This window comes from Alosa alosa, chromosome 14 (assembly GCF_017589495.1).
Source record: "Alosa alosa isolate M-15738 ecotype Scorff River chromosome 14, AALO_Geno_1.1, whole genome shotgun sequence".
NCBI lineage: Eukaryota > Metazoa > Chordata > Actinopteri > Clupeiformes > Clupeidae > Alosa > Alosa alosa.
The window spans coordinates 3806634-3821120 of NC_063202.1; the positions used below are offsets into that span (position 1 = coordinate 3806634).

The window sequence follows — 14487 nt, forward strand, 5'->3', positions numbered from 1 at the left end:
TGTCATTGGAATGTCTTTTTTTTATTTTTATCCATTTCTCTTATCCAACTGAACTCATCTACTTGTAAAAATCTGGGGAAAGAAATTTTGAAAATGGACAGAATACACAATACTACACAGGGACATTTACTACTATGTTCCGATCAATTCCATACTCATCAAATGAAGTACATGTTTTTACTAAATGTACCCAAACTTCCCTTCATAGACTGTCACAGCTCAGATCAAGTTTGTTATTCACATTTACACAGACAATCATAGAAAGTCATTTTGGTTAAAAAAACATTCTCAGGTTCGCCATAAAAACAGTCCGAGGGGATGATGGGAATCTCTCTGGCTGTCTGGCTGTTTGACACCATCAAAAGGCAGGGCACTGCCAAAGACATATGCAGGCAGATCTTGGATCAGTGTGGCCAATCACACTTCCACGGCTGTGACTTTGGGGGTGTCAGGCACTTTCCGAGCTTCTCACACCCAGGAGGAGACCAGTTCTGTGGGACAAAACGAGCTGTCATGTCATTTCATTTCACTTACACTTGGGGGCGCTATTGTAACATATAAAGAAGAGAAGGTCCAACATCAGTATAGGTTTCTTTTGCGACTATTACCAATGTATGAGAATACAAATTACCCTGAACAAAGAGGTGGTTCACAAACAGTTTATGGATTCTGCAGAAAGAGAGTGCATATTTCCTAACCTCAAGTGTATGAAAATGTACCCTCTACATAACTTTGTAATTTTCTTTTATATCTACAATAGAGGTGAGCATATGGTCAGGGATGTGGAGAATATGATAGGATATGCATTAGGATACAAATACTTTCCAACACAGGTATGACTAAAGAGGAAGAATAAGTCAATTTCTCTATTGCTACCTAGAAACCTGTTTAAATTATATTATTACCCCAATTCCAAAAAGTTGGGAGGCTGTGTAAAATGTAAATAAAAACCCAAATTTCATTGCAAAAGGACACAGACAATATATATATTGAAATGGACCAATTTGACTATTTCAGGAAAATTAGATGTTCATGGTCAACTGATGGGTATAAGAGCATCCCAGAGAGGCAAGGCAAGATGCAGAGGTTTTCATCACTCTGTGAAAACCTGTGTGGGCAAATAATGCAACAATAGAAGAATAATGCTCCTCAATGTGACATTTGGGGACTTCATCATCTATAGAACATAATATTAAAATATTCAGAGAAATATTTCTAAACAAGGGGCATGACAGGGCTGAAAGACAATATTGGATAGCTTTGATCTTTGGCCTCAGATGGCACTGCTTTAAATACAGACCTGTTTCTGTAAAGAACATCCTTGTATGGGCTAAGGAAAACATCTAATAACCACTGTCTATGAACAGAGTCTGATGTTCCATTTACACGTGCTGGTTACAACTCTACCATGCCAAGAAGAACCATATTTAGACATGATTCAGAAATACTGCTGTCTAATCTGGGCCTGAGCTGATTTAAGATGAAGCAAAGTGGAAAACTGTCCTGTGGTTAGACCAAACAAAATGTGTAATTCTTTTTGGAACTCATGGACTCTGCATCCTCTGGGTTAAGAGGAGAGGAATCGTCTAACTTGTTAAAGTGAACAGTTCAAAAGCCAGCATCTAGGATGCTATGGGGGGTGCATCCTTGCCTATGGCATGGGCAGCGTGCACATCTGGAAATACACAATTAATTCTGAATGGTATATAGAGTTTTTGCTGAATGAATGCTGAAAGATATTTTACAGGTTTTCCATCTAAACAACATCTTTTTCAGAGAAGACTTTCAATATTGCAGGAAAACAATGCTAAACTGTATTCTGCACATGTTATAATATATGTCTCTATATAGTAGAAGAGTCCAGGTGCTAAAATGGCCTGCTTATAGTCCAGACCTGTCACACTATAGGTGCAACAAGTAGTGAAAAACATAATTACAAAGACCCCAGACTGTTGAGCAGCTAAAATCCTATATTGGGCAAGAATAGGGCAACATTTTATTCTCAAAACTCCAGTAACTGGTTTCCTCAGTTGCCAAATGTTTACAGACTGTTTAAAGAAGAGGTGATTAACGTTTACAGACTGTTAAAAAAAAAAGAGGTGAGACAACACAGAGGTCAACATGTCCATCCCAACTTTTGAGACGTGCCGCTGCCAACAAATTCAAAACGAACACATATTTTCTAGGAAACAATAACATTTCTCAGTTTCAACAATTAAAATGATGTCTTTGCACTTTCCAATTAAATATAGGGTGTACATGATTTGCAAATTATAGCATTCTGTCTTTATTTACATTTTACACAGCGTCCCAACTTTTTGGAAACTAAGTGAATGTGCCTTGTATACCAAGACAGAATCTGATGTTCAGCCATGTTCCCTAAAAGGCGCTGCGAACTCTTTCATCCTTACCATGACAGCCAGGTCACACATGTTGAGCTGAGGCATACCAGGCACCAGGGTCTGCCTGTGCTCCTCTACTATTGGGTCAATGTGCTTCAAAACAGCCATGTACTCTTTGCTAAGAACGCTGAAACACAGTGGGGACAGATCAAATCATCAACCACAGCAACTCAGGAGGAGCAGGTCAGGTGTTAGATGAGGCTTTTCTAGCAGTCATACACTCTGCCATGGTTAAAATAATTTTTCAAAGAAAGATTTGGCTATTCAGAATATTAAGGCATTTTTATTGTCTACACCATATACCGTTAAAGTGTTGAAAACATCAATTCAATTCAAGCAAATGGACATAAATTGTTAATGGTTATGTGTTGTTGGCACACCTACTTTGTGACCCCAAATTATTATCATCATATTACACACCCCCCCACACACACACACCACCATCACCCACACACCCAGACCGACACACATGCATAACATGCCCTCAGGTCAAATCTCAATAGAATTGTCCATGTCTCTCCTCCCTCTCCATTCAATTATTTTTATTGGACACTGCGGAACAGACTTGCACATCATTATAATCAGTGTGGAAATCACCAGGGCTTAAGTCTTTCAAAGGAACGCCACCCTCAATAGAACCTGTAGGGTCAATGAGCTCCCTTCGTGTGCGTGCAAGACAGCCCCACCCCACCTCAACTCTCACAGACCGAGATGCACACAGACACACACACACACACACACACACACACACACAGAGCTAGCCAAATATTACCACTGCAATTACCTCCATAATGTGGTCACACGAAGCACCTGTGTCTGTACACTCCCTCTGGCCCACTCTGTCTCTTAAGCCAGCTCTCTGATTGGTCCCAAGGGGAGGATTACTTTGTATATATGTGAACGAGTGTGTGTGTGTGTGTTGGTGTGTGTGTGTGTGTGTGTGTGTGTGTGTGTGAGTGTGAGCACCAGTGCGAGGTGAAGTGTCAATTAGTGTAATAACCTCAGGCCCTGTCCAGCTCGCACCTCCCGCCCTGCTCCCCTGAGTCCTGCTTTCCTGAGGGGCCGCTGGCCTTCCACCACAGTCCAGCACCTGCTCCCCGGCCTCCCCACCCCCACATCCACCCCCAGCCCCACCACCACCCTCTCCCTGCACACACTCTTCTCAGTCACCAACATATTACTAACACTGCACTAGCCCTAATACAAAACAATTGTTCAATCTCAACTACAACAAAACAAATGACCCAACTAATTCAAATACAGACTGAATGCAGATATATGTCAAAGTGTTCCCCCTTCCTGCCCCACATCCACCCCCAGCCCCATCACCCCCCTCTCCCTGCACACACTCTCCCCTCCTCATTCACCAACACAACACTCCAAATAACTGATCCATCTGAATTATCACAACACTACTATCCAGCAACTGTTCTATCGGAACAACCAAATGTACCTTTTGTTTTGCCTAGCAGTATTTGCTGCACGTCTAAAACCTGATACAATGAATGGGTACATTCTATTCAACACACCTCCATTACTCGATTACTTCTCAGTCCATTAGTGGGTGCCACATTCATCTCAAACACAGAATTAAACCAGTGACAGCTTGAAAACAGCTAGTTCCACATACAAGCACTGAACAAAGGGGTTTTGCTGCTGGGCGGGTTGGTAGGGTACATGCTTTCTGCTCATCGGAAGCCCTCAACCCCTCGTCGTTAATCAATAATTAACAGTATAGCATGTTTATTTATATGCCCGACCACTTACAAACAATGGAAAAGCCATTGTCAGCAAGGCACAGTCATTATCATCCCTATAACCCTTAGCTTCACTTGTGCGACTGTGGAAAACCGAGAGAGAGAAAGGGGATTAGAATAAAACCCGAATGCAAATGAAGGCTTTTGATTTATAATGCATGACACCCAGAGGGGCCAACCAGCATTGCTCAGGTGTGTCACCATACTGATTATAGATGCATTACCCCTGATAGTCTGTTTGTCCATGCAAACACACACACACCACAATACAATACAATACAATACAATACAAGTCTTCATGAAGTTATGTGGTTCTGACTGCAAAGTACAAATGTATAAAATCCTTTCATCACACATGAGATACAGATCAGTGGTTATACACATTGAAGTGCAATGCGTGTCTGCTGGTGTGCATCAAAAAATGAGGGGAGAACAGAGAAATAGACATTAGATGGTTCAGATAAACGGCCCAACAAGCCTGCACACGCACACACACACACACACACACACTCCAGAAAGGAGGAGATTGGGCTGAAAAAACAATTAAGTATCAGAGGCCTTTCTATCCCTCTGCAGCCCCCTCCATTCCCCTGTTTGGAGATGGAGAAATGCTGAGGGTGGGTGGGGGTGAGAGGGGGCTTATTGATTGGGAGTTGAAGTGCTGCTTGGCAGCAGATGAGGCTAAAGTGGGCGGGCTGGCTGGCTGGCTGGCTGGCGTGTTACTCAGCGCAGCTCATGCGCTAGAGAGCTCCTCTCACACTGCCAATGGGAGCACTCTAAGAAGGGTGGGGACTAACCCTGCTGATGGGAGCACTCTAAGGGTGGGGACTAACCCTGCTGATAGCCTATGAGGGTCCAGCCCAGCAGTTCAGTGTCAAACACTAAACACGGTGTGCTGTGCTGCTATGTACATAGTTCAGTAATCATGCACATTGAGCTACCAATATCTCCTTCATGAAACAGTCACCCCATTCATGTCAGGTTGAATGGCAGCATGTCAACCTTCTCCTGAATAAGTAAAAAACTATATCCCTTCTTGTATACATTGAAAATGGACAGACAGACAGAGAGCGGTTATGATTCTCATTAAACCATTCCAGCGGTCATTCTGAATCAGAAAGGGAATATTTTGGTACAGTATTTATGCATTTAGAATAGAAGTCTTAATTTAAGGAATTGAACTTGTGTGAAATGCACATTGTTTAAAGTCAGCGTAGGTTGATTAATTTCTACGGGAGGCTGGAGTTCTTTAGCCTGGCCCCACCCACCAAGGTCTTCTTTCAGGGAGATCTAGTCTGGAACACCATAGTTCATAAGCGTTTCCCTCAGATCTGGTCTGGAACACCATAATTCATCACCGTTTCCCTCAGATCTGGTCTGGAACACCACAGTTCATAACCGTTTCCCTCAGATCTGGTCTGGAACACCATAATTCATCAACCGTTTCCCTCAGATCTGGTCTGGAACACCACAGTTCATAACCGTTTCCCTCAGATCTGGTCTGGAACACCACAGTTCATAACCGTTTCCCTCAGACAAGAACGTCGTCAGGCCAATCAGCCACGAGTGGGGAAGACGAAACTGACAAAACCGAAACTTATTGAGATCAAACAGAAGCATCAACACCTGCAAACATGATTTCAAAGTTAGTGCCCTTCGCAATGCCAGTTTTGGAAATGTTTCCCAATCAAGAGTCACCAGACTCTATTCACTTCGTGAGCGAGTTTGGATTTTTCCAGGCTAGGAGTTCTTCACCTTTGAGGGAAATGTATGCAAAAAAGACCAGCCACCTGTGTATGTAAAAGTGTCTACATCTACATACAAATTCTTTTGTTTGCCATTTGGTCATATTACCTTATAACCTCACTACATGATCATTTCAGTTATGCTATGCTAAATACTATATGATTTCAGTTATGCTAAATACACACCATTACATTACTCCTCAAAGCTACGGCCACGGCACAGTCTATGACCTCACCGGTATTTCCATGAAAGATATCTAATTAATAGTGTGAGCCCTTTTTAGGCTCTTCAGACATGAATAATTAAATACATATCTTACTTTAGTCCACAATTTGCAAATCTCTTTGTATTATTCTGTCGATATGCTTGAAAATAGTGTGGTCGATTTTTGTTTCCACATTTATGCCATACTCCCTTGACTACATCTGTGGTTGGGGAGTTTTAGCCCAATATACTTTCCCTTTAAACTATCTTCAAACGATCTTCATGCTATTCATCTTTCACTTTGTAACTACCCACCAAATTCTTTGTTTTTATTGACCCAAGATTGCAAAACTTTCAAAAGTGAATATAGTATAGTATAAGTATATATACTTTTTTTAGAAATTTGGTCTCTTCATTTAACCCAATCTGTGAATTAGTGAAACACACTCAGCACACAGTGAACACACAGTGAGGTGAAGCACACACTAATCCCGGCGCAGTGAGCTGCCTGCTACAACGGCGGCGCTCGGGGAGCAGTGAGGGGTTAGGTGCCTTGCTCAAGGGCACTTCAGCCGCGCCCCACTGGTCGGGGCTTGAACCTGCAACCCTCCGGTTACAAGTCTAGAGTGCTAACCAGTGGGCCACGGCTGCCCTAAACTCGCAAACAGTTTGAGGAGGTCGTTCTCTGCGAACATGCAGTGGAGCTGGATGTGAGCTGGATAAACTGTTACCATGACAATGGAATGTTTACAACAAATCTTTCAAATTTAACTGTGCAGAGAAAACACATTCGCCACTGTTTGTCAAATGTGAACACACCTTTGGTTTTGAGAAATTGGGTTATGCTAACAAGAGTACTCGAAAAGAAACCTTATCCTGGTTTCTGACAGATGCTGACACATTTTCAGACTCAGAGCACTATGTATAAGATAGATTGCAACACTGTCTGGAATCTTTGACAAAAACACTGTAGAATACTGAAATTAGTATTAGCCATGATAGTAGTATTTATCAAGTATACAGGGATATTAATAGCCAGGTTTCTCTGTGTTCGTATAAACACAATATCCTGAAGATGATCAAAATTGTATGTGTGTGTGTGTGTGTGTGTGTGTGTGGGCCTGCCAGAGGTGAATGACCCATTCCATTCTCTAACTGTCCAATGGATACACAGAAACAATCATCTTAAAAGGTCAACCATAACAGCACATCTTCATCTTTCAAAACAATAGTGGTTGTCTATAAATGTGTGTGTGAGAGAAAAGGTGTATGTATGTGTGTATCCATGTGTGTATCTCTGTGTGTGTGTGTGTGTGTGTGTGAAGGCTCTGGCTCTGTGGTCAGGAGGACTGCCAGAGCAGCTGAGGTCTGTGTGTGAGTGTGTGTGTGTGTGTGTGTGTGTGTGTGTGTGTGTGTGTGTGTGCACCCACAGATCCTACATCATCTTAAGTGGCTCTTAAGGTGCAGACAGAGATGAATGAGTGGCCAAGGAGCACAGCGCCAGTGGCAGGCTGCCCAGAGCTGGGGACGGCACAGCAGACACCTGGCAGCACCGCGCCGCCGTGTGTGTGTGTGTGTGTGTGTGTGTGTGTGCGCGCGGTGGGTACAGGTGGAGAAGGAAGACAGTCTCGAGGAGAGGAGAGGAGAGGAGGAGAGAGAGAGAGGAGAGTATGCAGGGATGGCTGGTCAGGCAGAAGGAAAAGGGGATGGCCAGATCGACCATTTCATCATTGCCTGAAAGCTTTTTTTACAGTTCTTCAACACACACACACACACACACACACACACACACACACCTATATGTCACAGTGTGCGTACAGATGAGCGGTACAGTGCCAGCATCCAGCTGTGACGTTCCTCTATCTCCCAGCTTGTGAAGCGCAGCCAAGGAGCCTCTACTGCATTCAACATATTGATTTCTCTCTGCTCCCCTCCCCTCTCTCCCATCTCAAGGACTGGAATCCAACCAAGCAATCAAAAGAAAACAGGGGATGAAGAGATCAAAACAACATTAATGTTTAATTAGAGTATCTCTCTTTGAAGAGAGGGAGGGAGGGGGAGAGAGAGAGAGAGAGAGAGAGAGGACAGTGAGAAAGACGGAGGAGAAAGTACAAAGAAGGGAGAGTTTCTGTTGCGGTGTAGAGAAAGCATGCGAGAGATTTCTCTTTTTTTCTATTATTCCTCTGAACTCTTTCTGTGAACTTTTCCTGTGGGAAGCACTGGCAATAGAGACAGCCTGAACACCTGGACCCACAGTCATTAGGTCAGAGTCTGAAATAATAATACGTTTATTTTATATAGCACCTTTCTCAAACCCAGACTCACTCTCTCTCTCTGTGCGGAGTCCATTAAACAGCACACTCTCTCGTTCCGGTTCTTCTAGTCGGCACTTCACTTCCATAAAGCCAATTTGTCTCGCAATTTGAACCTGCGGCGGAGCGGGAGTGGGAGTGGCGGGCCGGCTCGGCGATGTGGCGCGGCGAGATGGTGATCTTTTAAGGCGCTGTTTGCAATCACAAAGCGCACTGTTTAATCAGCTGCTCCGCTGCCAGCCCCATCGATCTCCCGGCCCTCGCAGCGCCTCTTCGGGAGAACTGGATCAGTATTGATTGCATCGATTTGGTCCTCTCCAACATCCTGCTACTCTCTCCCCCCTTACACACACACACACACACACTACCTCACACACACACACTCTCTACCACACACACTCTCTACCTCACACACACACACACACACTCTACCTCACACACACACACACACACCCACCCACCCGCGCACACACACACACTCAAACACACACACGCACAATTCCCTCCCGGCTCCCCTCTATCCAGTCCTCTGTCTAGTTTTAGGCTGTAGTGTCTGGATTTCAGATCAGATATTTAAAAAGATACCAGCTATTAAAAATAAATATTTTAAAATAAATTCAAGTAAACGTTTGTACCCAGATGGGCTCGCCATTGAATTTGTTTACTACATAGCTGAAAGGTTTTTACTCTAGAAGTTCCAACTTGCACCCCACTGTGCTATGAGCACCTGTTTTAACTGGAACCTTTACAAAAGAAAGAGATCCCTACCTGATTGGGTATTTCTCGCCAGGGTCCCGCCCTAGGTGGAAGATGATAGGCTGCATCGTGTGCTCTTCCTGGGTGTGTGTCGTGATCCCAGCCACCTCTTCGCCAGGACAGAAGTTTATACCCTGTGTGTGTATGGGATTGCAAGTGTTCAAGAGATGATTACTCAAAGAGCAGAATTTCACCACTTCACAACAAAGACAGCAAAGTAACTAGAGGAGATTTCACCGTCTCCTCCACTTCACTAGCCTACTTTTGTTGATGCTGACGAAGTTGAAACAAAGCAGAAAAACAAGAACACAAACAAGTGGACGGAAAAATGCTTGAGGAAGTCAATGTCGCTTTGAATACGCACAATTTATGTCTTCAGTGCTTTTAGCAACTGACAGCATTCCAACCCCGTGCGTACATGTGTGTGTGTAAGTGTGTGTGTGTATACAAGAACCAAAACTTTAAACCTTGAGGTAGAGTGTGAGTTCATGTGGAGATATATGTGTATATGCTTGTGTTTTTATGAATGCATGTGTATATGTATATATATATATATATATATATATATATATATATATATATATATATATATATATATATATATATATATATATATATATATACATACACCTGTGTGTGTGTGTGTGTGTGTGTATGTGTTTATGAATGTGTTACAGTCGTCTTCAGGTCTTGGGTCAAAGCCCAGAATCCCATTCCTCTCTACAGGATGCCCTTGAGGAGAACATAGGGCATTCATCTGGAAGATGCTGTGCTTACTTTCCTTGGGACCCCCACACACACACACACACACACACACAGTTGATAATCCATGGACCCTGGCACACAGTTCTCTGAAGTTTTCCCCTCTCTTCTCCCTCTCTGATCACGGAGGCATAGAGTATCCCAAATACCCACCGGATTCCCACACGCCATCTCGGTCTGCATTCAAAAGCGGGGAGCCGCCTGCAGACACTGATTAATAATGGAGCAAAGCAGCAGAGACGCCATCACAATCCTTAGACAAGCCTGGACACCGACACCCCATCACAGCGGTTAGACCAAAGGGTCAAAGGTCAATGCTTCAAGGTGTGGAATGATGTGTATGTGTAGAGAAACATTGAGAATCTGCTTAAACTGTAACCAACCAAACCCCTGCGGTGACCAAAATAAGCATCTTTAAAAGGTATAGCTTGTGGTTCTAAAGCCATATGCTACACTGTGAAATTCAGTACCTGGCTTCTCATGGTCATCTAGTTGTGGTTCTAAAGTCATATGCTACACTGTGAAATTCAGTACCTGGCTTCCCATGGTCATCTAGTTGTGGTTCTAAAGCCATATGCTACACTGTGAAATTTAGTACCTCGCTTCTCATGGTCATCTAGTTGTGGTTCTAAAGCCATATGCTGCACTGTGAAATTCAGTACCTGGCTTCTCATGGCCATCTAGTTGTGGTTCTAAAGCCATATGCTGCACTGTGAAATTCAGTACCTGGCTTCTCATGGTCATCTAGTTGTGGTTCTAAAGCCATATGCTGCACTGTGAAATTCAGTACCTGGCTTCTCATGGTCATCTAGTTGTGGTTCTAAAGCCATATGCTGCACTGTGAAATTCAGTACCTGGCTTCTCATGGTCATCTAGTTGTCCGTTCAGTGTGTGCACTCAGGACAGCTTTATTGGTTTATTGCAGACTGATATTTTAAGGGTTATTGACAAACCAACGGAGTTGTTTTGCAATAACCTTCACCGGTTATGAGTGAGTGAATTAATGAATGCATGAGTGAATGGATGCATGAGTCAATGAATGAATGAATGAATGAATGAATGAATGAATAAATGAATGAATAATGCTATATAAAGTATTTTCATTAACCAGAGTGCTCTATCTAAATGGTAAGGGGATTCAACTTGGCCACCCAAGTTAACTCAGGGAGCAGTTTCACTCTGCCTGCAATCCCCCTTGTCCATTCACAGCCTGGTTCTCCTCTCCCTCACTTATGGCAGGGGAGTGGTAATTGTAGGGGGCTAAAAGCAATTCCTCCAGACTTGATAGACAGACGGAATTCGGCGCAATAAAATATTTGCACATTATAGTGGTGCCATGGTAAAGCCTCGACTGCAGATGAACGCTGGATGCAACACACTTATCCCCCTGTGAAATTTCTCATTTCACACCTCAGTGAAGCACGCCGCTGCTCGCAGAAACAGCACCACAGTGACCAGACCCATTAAGCCGGTCACTTCAGCTCAGCTTAATGGGAAACATCCTCACTTTTCTTTGCTGCCATTCAAAACAGGATCAACAAAACAAAACACACATATGAAAGTGGTGAGAGGCCTCTCCTATACGAAGGTAAATGTTTGTCTTATGCAGGAACTGAAAACAGCCTTATAAAGAAGTGTAATGAATTATAATGAACTATAATAAAGCCAGACATATTTTAGACTGACAGGTTAATTAGTAGAGTGCTTACTAACTACTGAAAAAAGTGTGTGATGTGGTCTTTAAGCTGACACTGATGCAGAATCAAGAACCATGCAAAAACCTCCCAGCAACCTTCTATGTGTTCTTTTTCTCTTTTCTCTTTCTCTCTCTCTCTCGGTCGTTCCTCCCCTCTCTTCCCCGAGCCGTCCGATGTGCGCTCGGCCTTGCCGCGCCACTCGCACAATCGATAGGCAGCTCACAGGCAATCACACGCCATTATTTGTCCAGTTCCACTTCAGTTCACATGAGCTGATAAAAGAGGCTCCTATTGATTCTGCGGCCCTTCAGGAGAGGGCAATTTAAGCAAGCGATGGGGCATAAAACAAACTCAGAAGCACCAGGAGCACAGGGCCGGGGTCTTTGGGGGCTTACCTGAGGAGGGGCACAGAAGAGGAGGAGCGAGAGCAGAGAGAGAGAGAGAGAGAGAGAGAGAAAGGAAGACTAGAGCATGTTTTTTTAAGAGGGCACAGGTGGAGGGCTGGGGAGGGCTGGGAGAATGAACGCTCGCTTCTCAGAATGAGCTGAGCCAGGAGGTTGGCTGAGAGTAACTCACTAGGCATCGCATTAGCCATGATTGATGAGGCCTGCTTGGTATTTGGTAAAGCAGAGGCCACAGTGAAGCTACACATATTACAACCTCCTGGAGCCAGGTGGAGTTTTTCCAGTGTTTGATGCCGCAGCAGTCATTACCCTAAATAGTTTACAGAGGTGGTGTGAATTGAGATGAGAAAATACCGCTCCCCCTCAAAAAAAAAACCCCAACATCAATAAATAAATAAAATAGAAAGAAAAAAAATACACTGACCTGATTAAACTCCTCCCACGAGTTGCTCCATGTCCAATAGTGTGCCTTGTAGGCGCCCACCCGCACCGCCATCATCTCGTTGCCGCGGTAATAGAAGATGGGCCTGCGGGCGAGTGTGAAAGAGGATTTGGTGACTGCTGGACTCCTCCGATAAAGTCACCCAGGGGCTCCAGTGGACAGCCTGCCTGCCAGGCCCACTGGATCAGCCATTATGTGCTCTGTGGAACACCTCATCCTCTAGGGTGGTCCTGCCCAGCCTCCTCACGCCACACACCCACCCACAGCACACACAGCGCACACACACACACACACACACAACACCCACCACCCACACACAGCACACAAGACCCCTGCCGTCCTGTGTGTGTGTGTGTGTGTTGCTCTGCTCGGGTGGAGAGAGTGAGTCCTTCTCCTCCGGGCCACACGGTGAACTTTAAAAGAGCAGTGTGGAGAGAAAGTGTAGCAGGGGAGCGCCTGTGTGTGGAGGGCCCTGCCTTGTGCTCCGGGGCTACGCTCATGCAGTGTGGGAATGCTGTTAACGCTGTGTGTGTGTGTGTGTGTGTGTGTGTGTGTGTGTGTGTGTGTGTGTGTGTGTGTGTGTGTGGAAGGGGGTTATGGCCATGGTACTTTCTGTCTTCTATGTGTGTGAAGGTCACATATTGCTGGTGGGTGGTGTGCAGGGAGGTGGCTCCCAGTAAGACGCTACCTCGAGCCGCACGCTCACCTGTCAATGAGAGAGTTGTTGAAGAGGACCGGCCGCAGGTCAAGTCCGTCCAGCATCCGGTCGTCTGGCGCTGCCAGTCCGGCCAGAGCGAGGCTGGTGGTGAACAAATCCATTGCACTACCCAGCTGATGACTCACCTAAGAGAGGGGGATAGAGAGACCGAGAGATAGAGAGAGAGATAGTAAGAGAGGGAGAGAGGGGGGGGGTGGTGGGGAGGATGTTGAGACCCTCTCTCAGAGGGAGCTTGAAAAGCTGCCTAATTGATTTCCAGCTGGAAAGTTGGCACTTCACTCGCTGAAAGGACACTATCAGTCCGCCAGATCTGTGGCACGACACATTCACAATGCAGAGCAGGATAACATTAGACGCCCTCAGAAAAGAGAGAGGTAGAGAGAGAGAGAAAGAGATGGGGAGAGAGAAAGAGATGGGGAGAGAGAGGGAAAGAGAGAGAGGGAAAGAGAGAGAGGGAAAGAGAGAGGGAAATCTTTAAAGGGAGAGAGATTAGAGGAGGATGGTAGAGGAGAGCAGCCTGCTTACAACGCTGTGACTCACAGCCGCTTAAGCTGTCGCACACACACACACACACACACACACACACACACACACACACACACACACACACACACACACACACACACACACACACACACACACACAGAGTAAGTAAAGGGATCCGGCTCCAAGCATGAAACTAAATGTGACAGGACAATAGGTAGCCGGGCGCAGGGCGGATGCAGCAGACCCAGTCAGCAGTCTCAGCTGCCCCCCAGCTGCCCCCCAGCTGCCCCCCAGCTGCCCCCCACTCTCCTCCACCCGCTCCACCTCTAATCTACCCACACAGCTCCACAATGAAGCACACAAACGTCTCTGCAAATTAGGAGGTAAAGGGAAGAGACTGAGAGTAAGGGATGAGGCAAGAGAGAGAGAGTGTGATGGAGAGAGAGAGAGAGAGATAGAGAGAGAGAGAAAGAAAGAGAGAGAGAGAGAGAGAGAGAGGGGGGATGGAGAGCACAGGGTGGAAGAGAGGAGGGAGACGGGACAGTGCAGCTGGGAGCTGCATTTTTATCTCTCTTTCCCAGTCCCTCTGCAAAAAAGCTTTATTTTATTTATAAACTTTGAACTATTTTCAGATAAAATACCATTTCCTCTTTCTCTCCCCCCCTCTCCCCCCATCCCTTCCCCCACTCGCTGTCATCCTTGATCTTCAGTTCCATTCTCTTCCTGAGCGCGGCTTTGAGGGGAGACGGCAGCCCTCACCATCAGATAGCACTATCAGCCCAGAGCAGCTGCCTCACGCCT

At 45.1% G+C, this 14487-nt stretch overlaps 1 protein-coding gene across 4 annotated transcripts in view; it reads right to left on the bottom strand.

The window, feature by feature from the left end:
- The window catches only part of galns (galactosamine (N-acetyl)-6-sulfatase), a 27517-nt gene continuing 13030 nt past the window's right edge, over positions 1-14487 (bottom strand). For 2 of the 4 annotated variants that reach the window (XM_048262806.1, XM_048262808.1), the window contains exons 10-14: positions 13189-13325; positions 12465-12567; positions 9190-9311; positions 2412-2529; positions 1-491 (exon numbers count right to left, since the gene is read on the bottom strand). In XM_048262806.1, coding sequence (XP_048118763.1) covers positions 405-491; positions 2412-2529; positions 9190-9311; positions 12465-12567; positions 13189-13325 — 567 coding nt within the window. In that variant the 3' untranslated portion in view covers positions 1-404. Of the gene's footprint in view, positions 492-2411; positions 2530-7905; positions 8065-8434; positions 8613-9189; positions 9312-12464; positions 12568-13188; positions 13326-14487 lie in introns of those variants that run through there. The other 2 variants (XR_007195647.1, XR_007195646.1) reach the window with 2 other exon arrangements.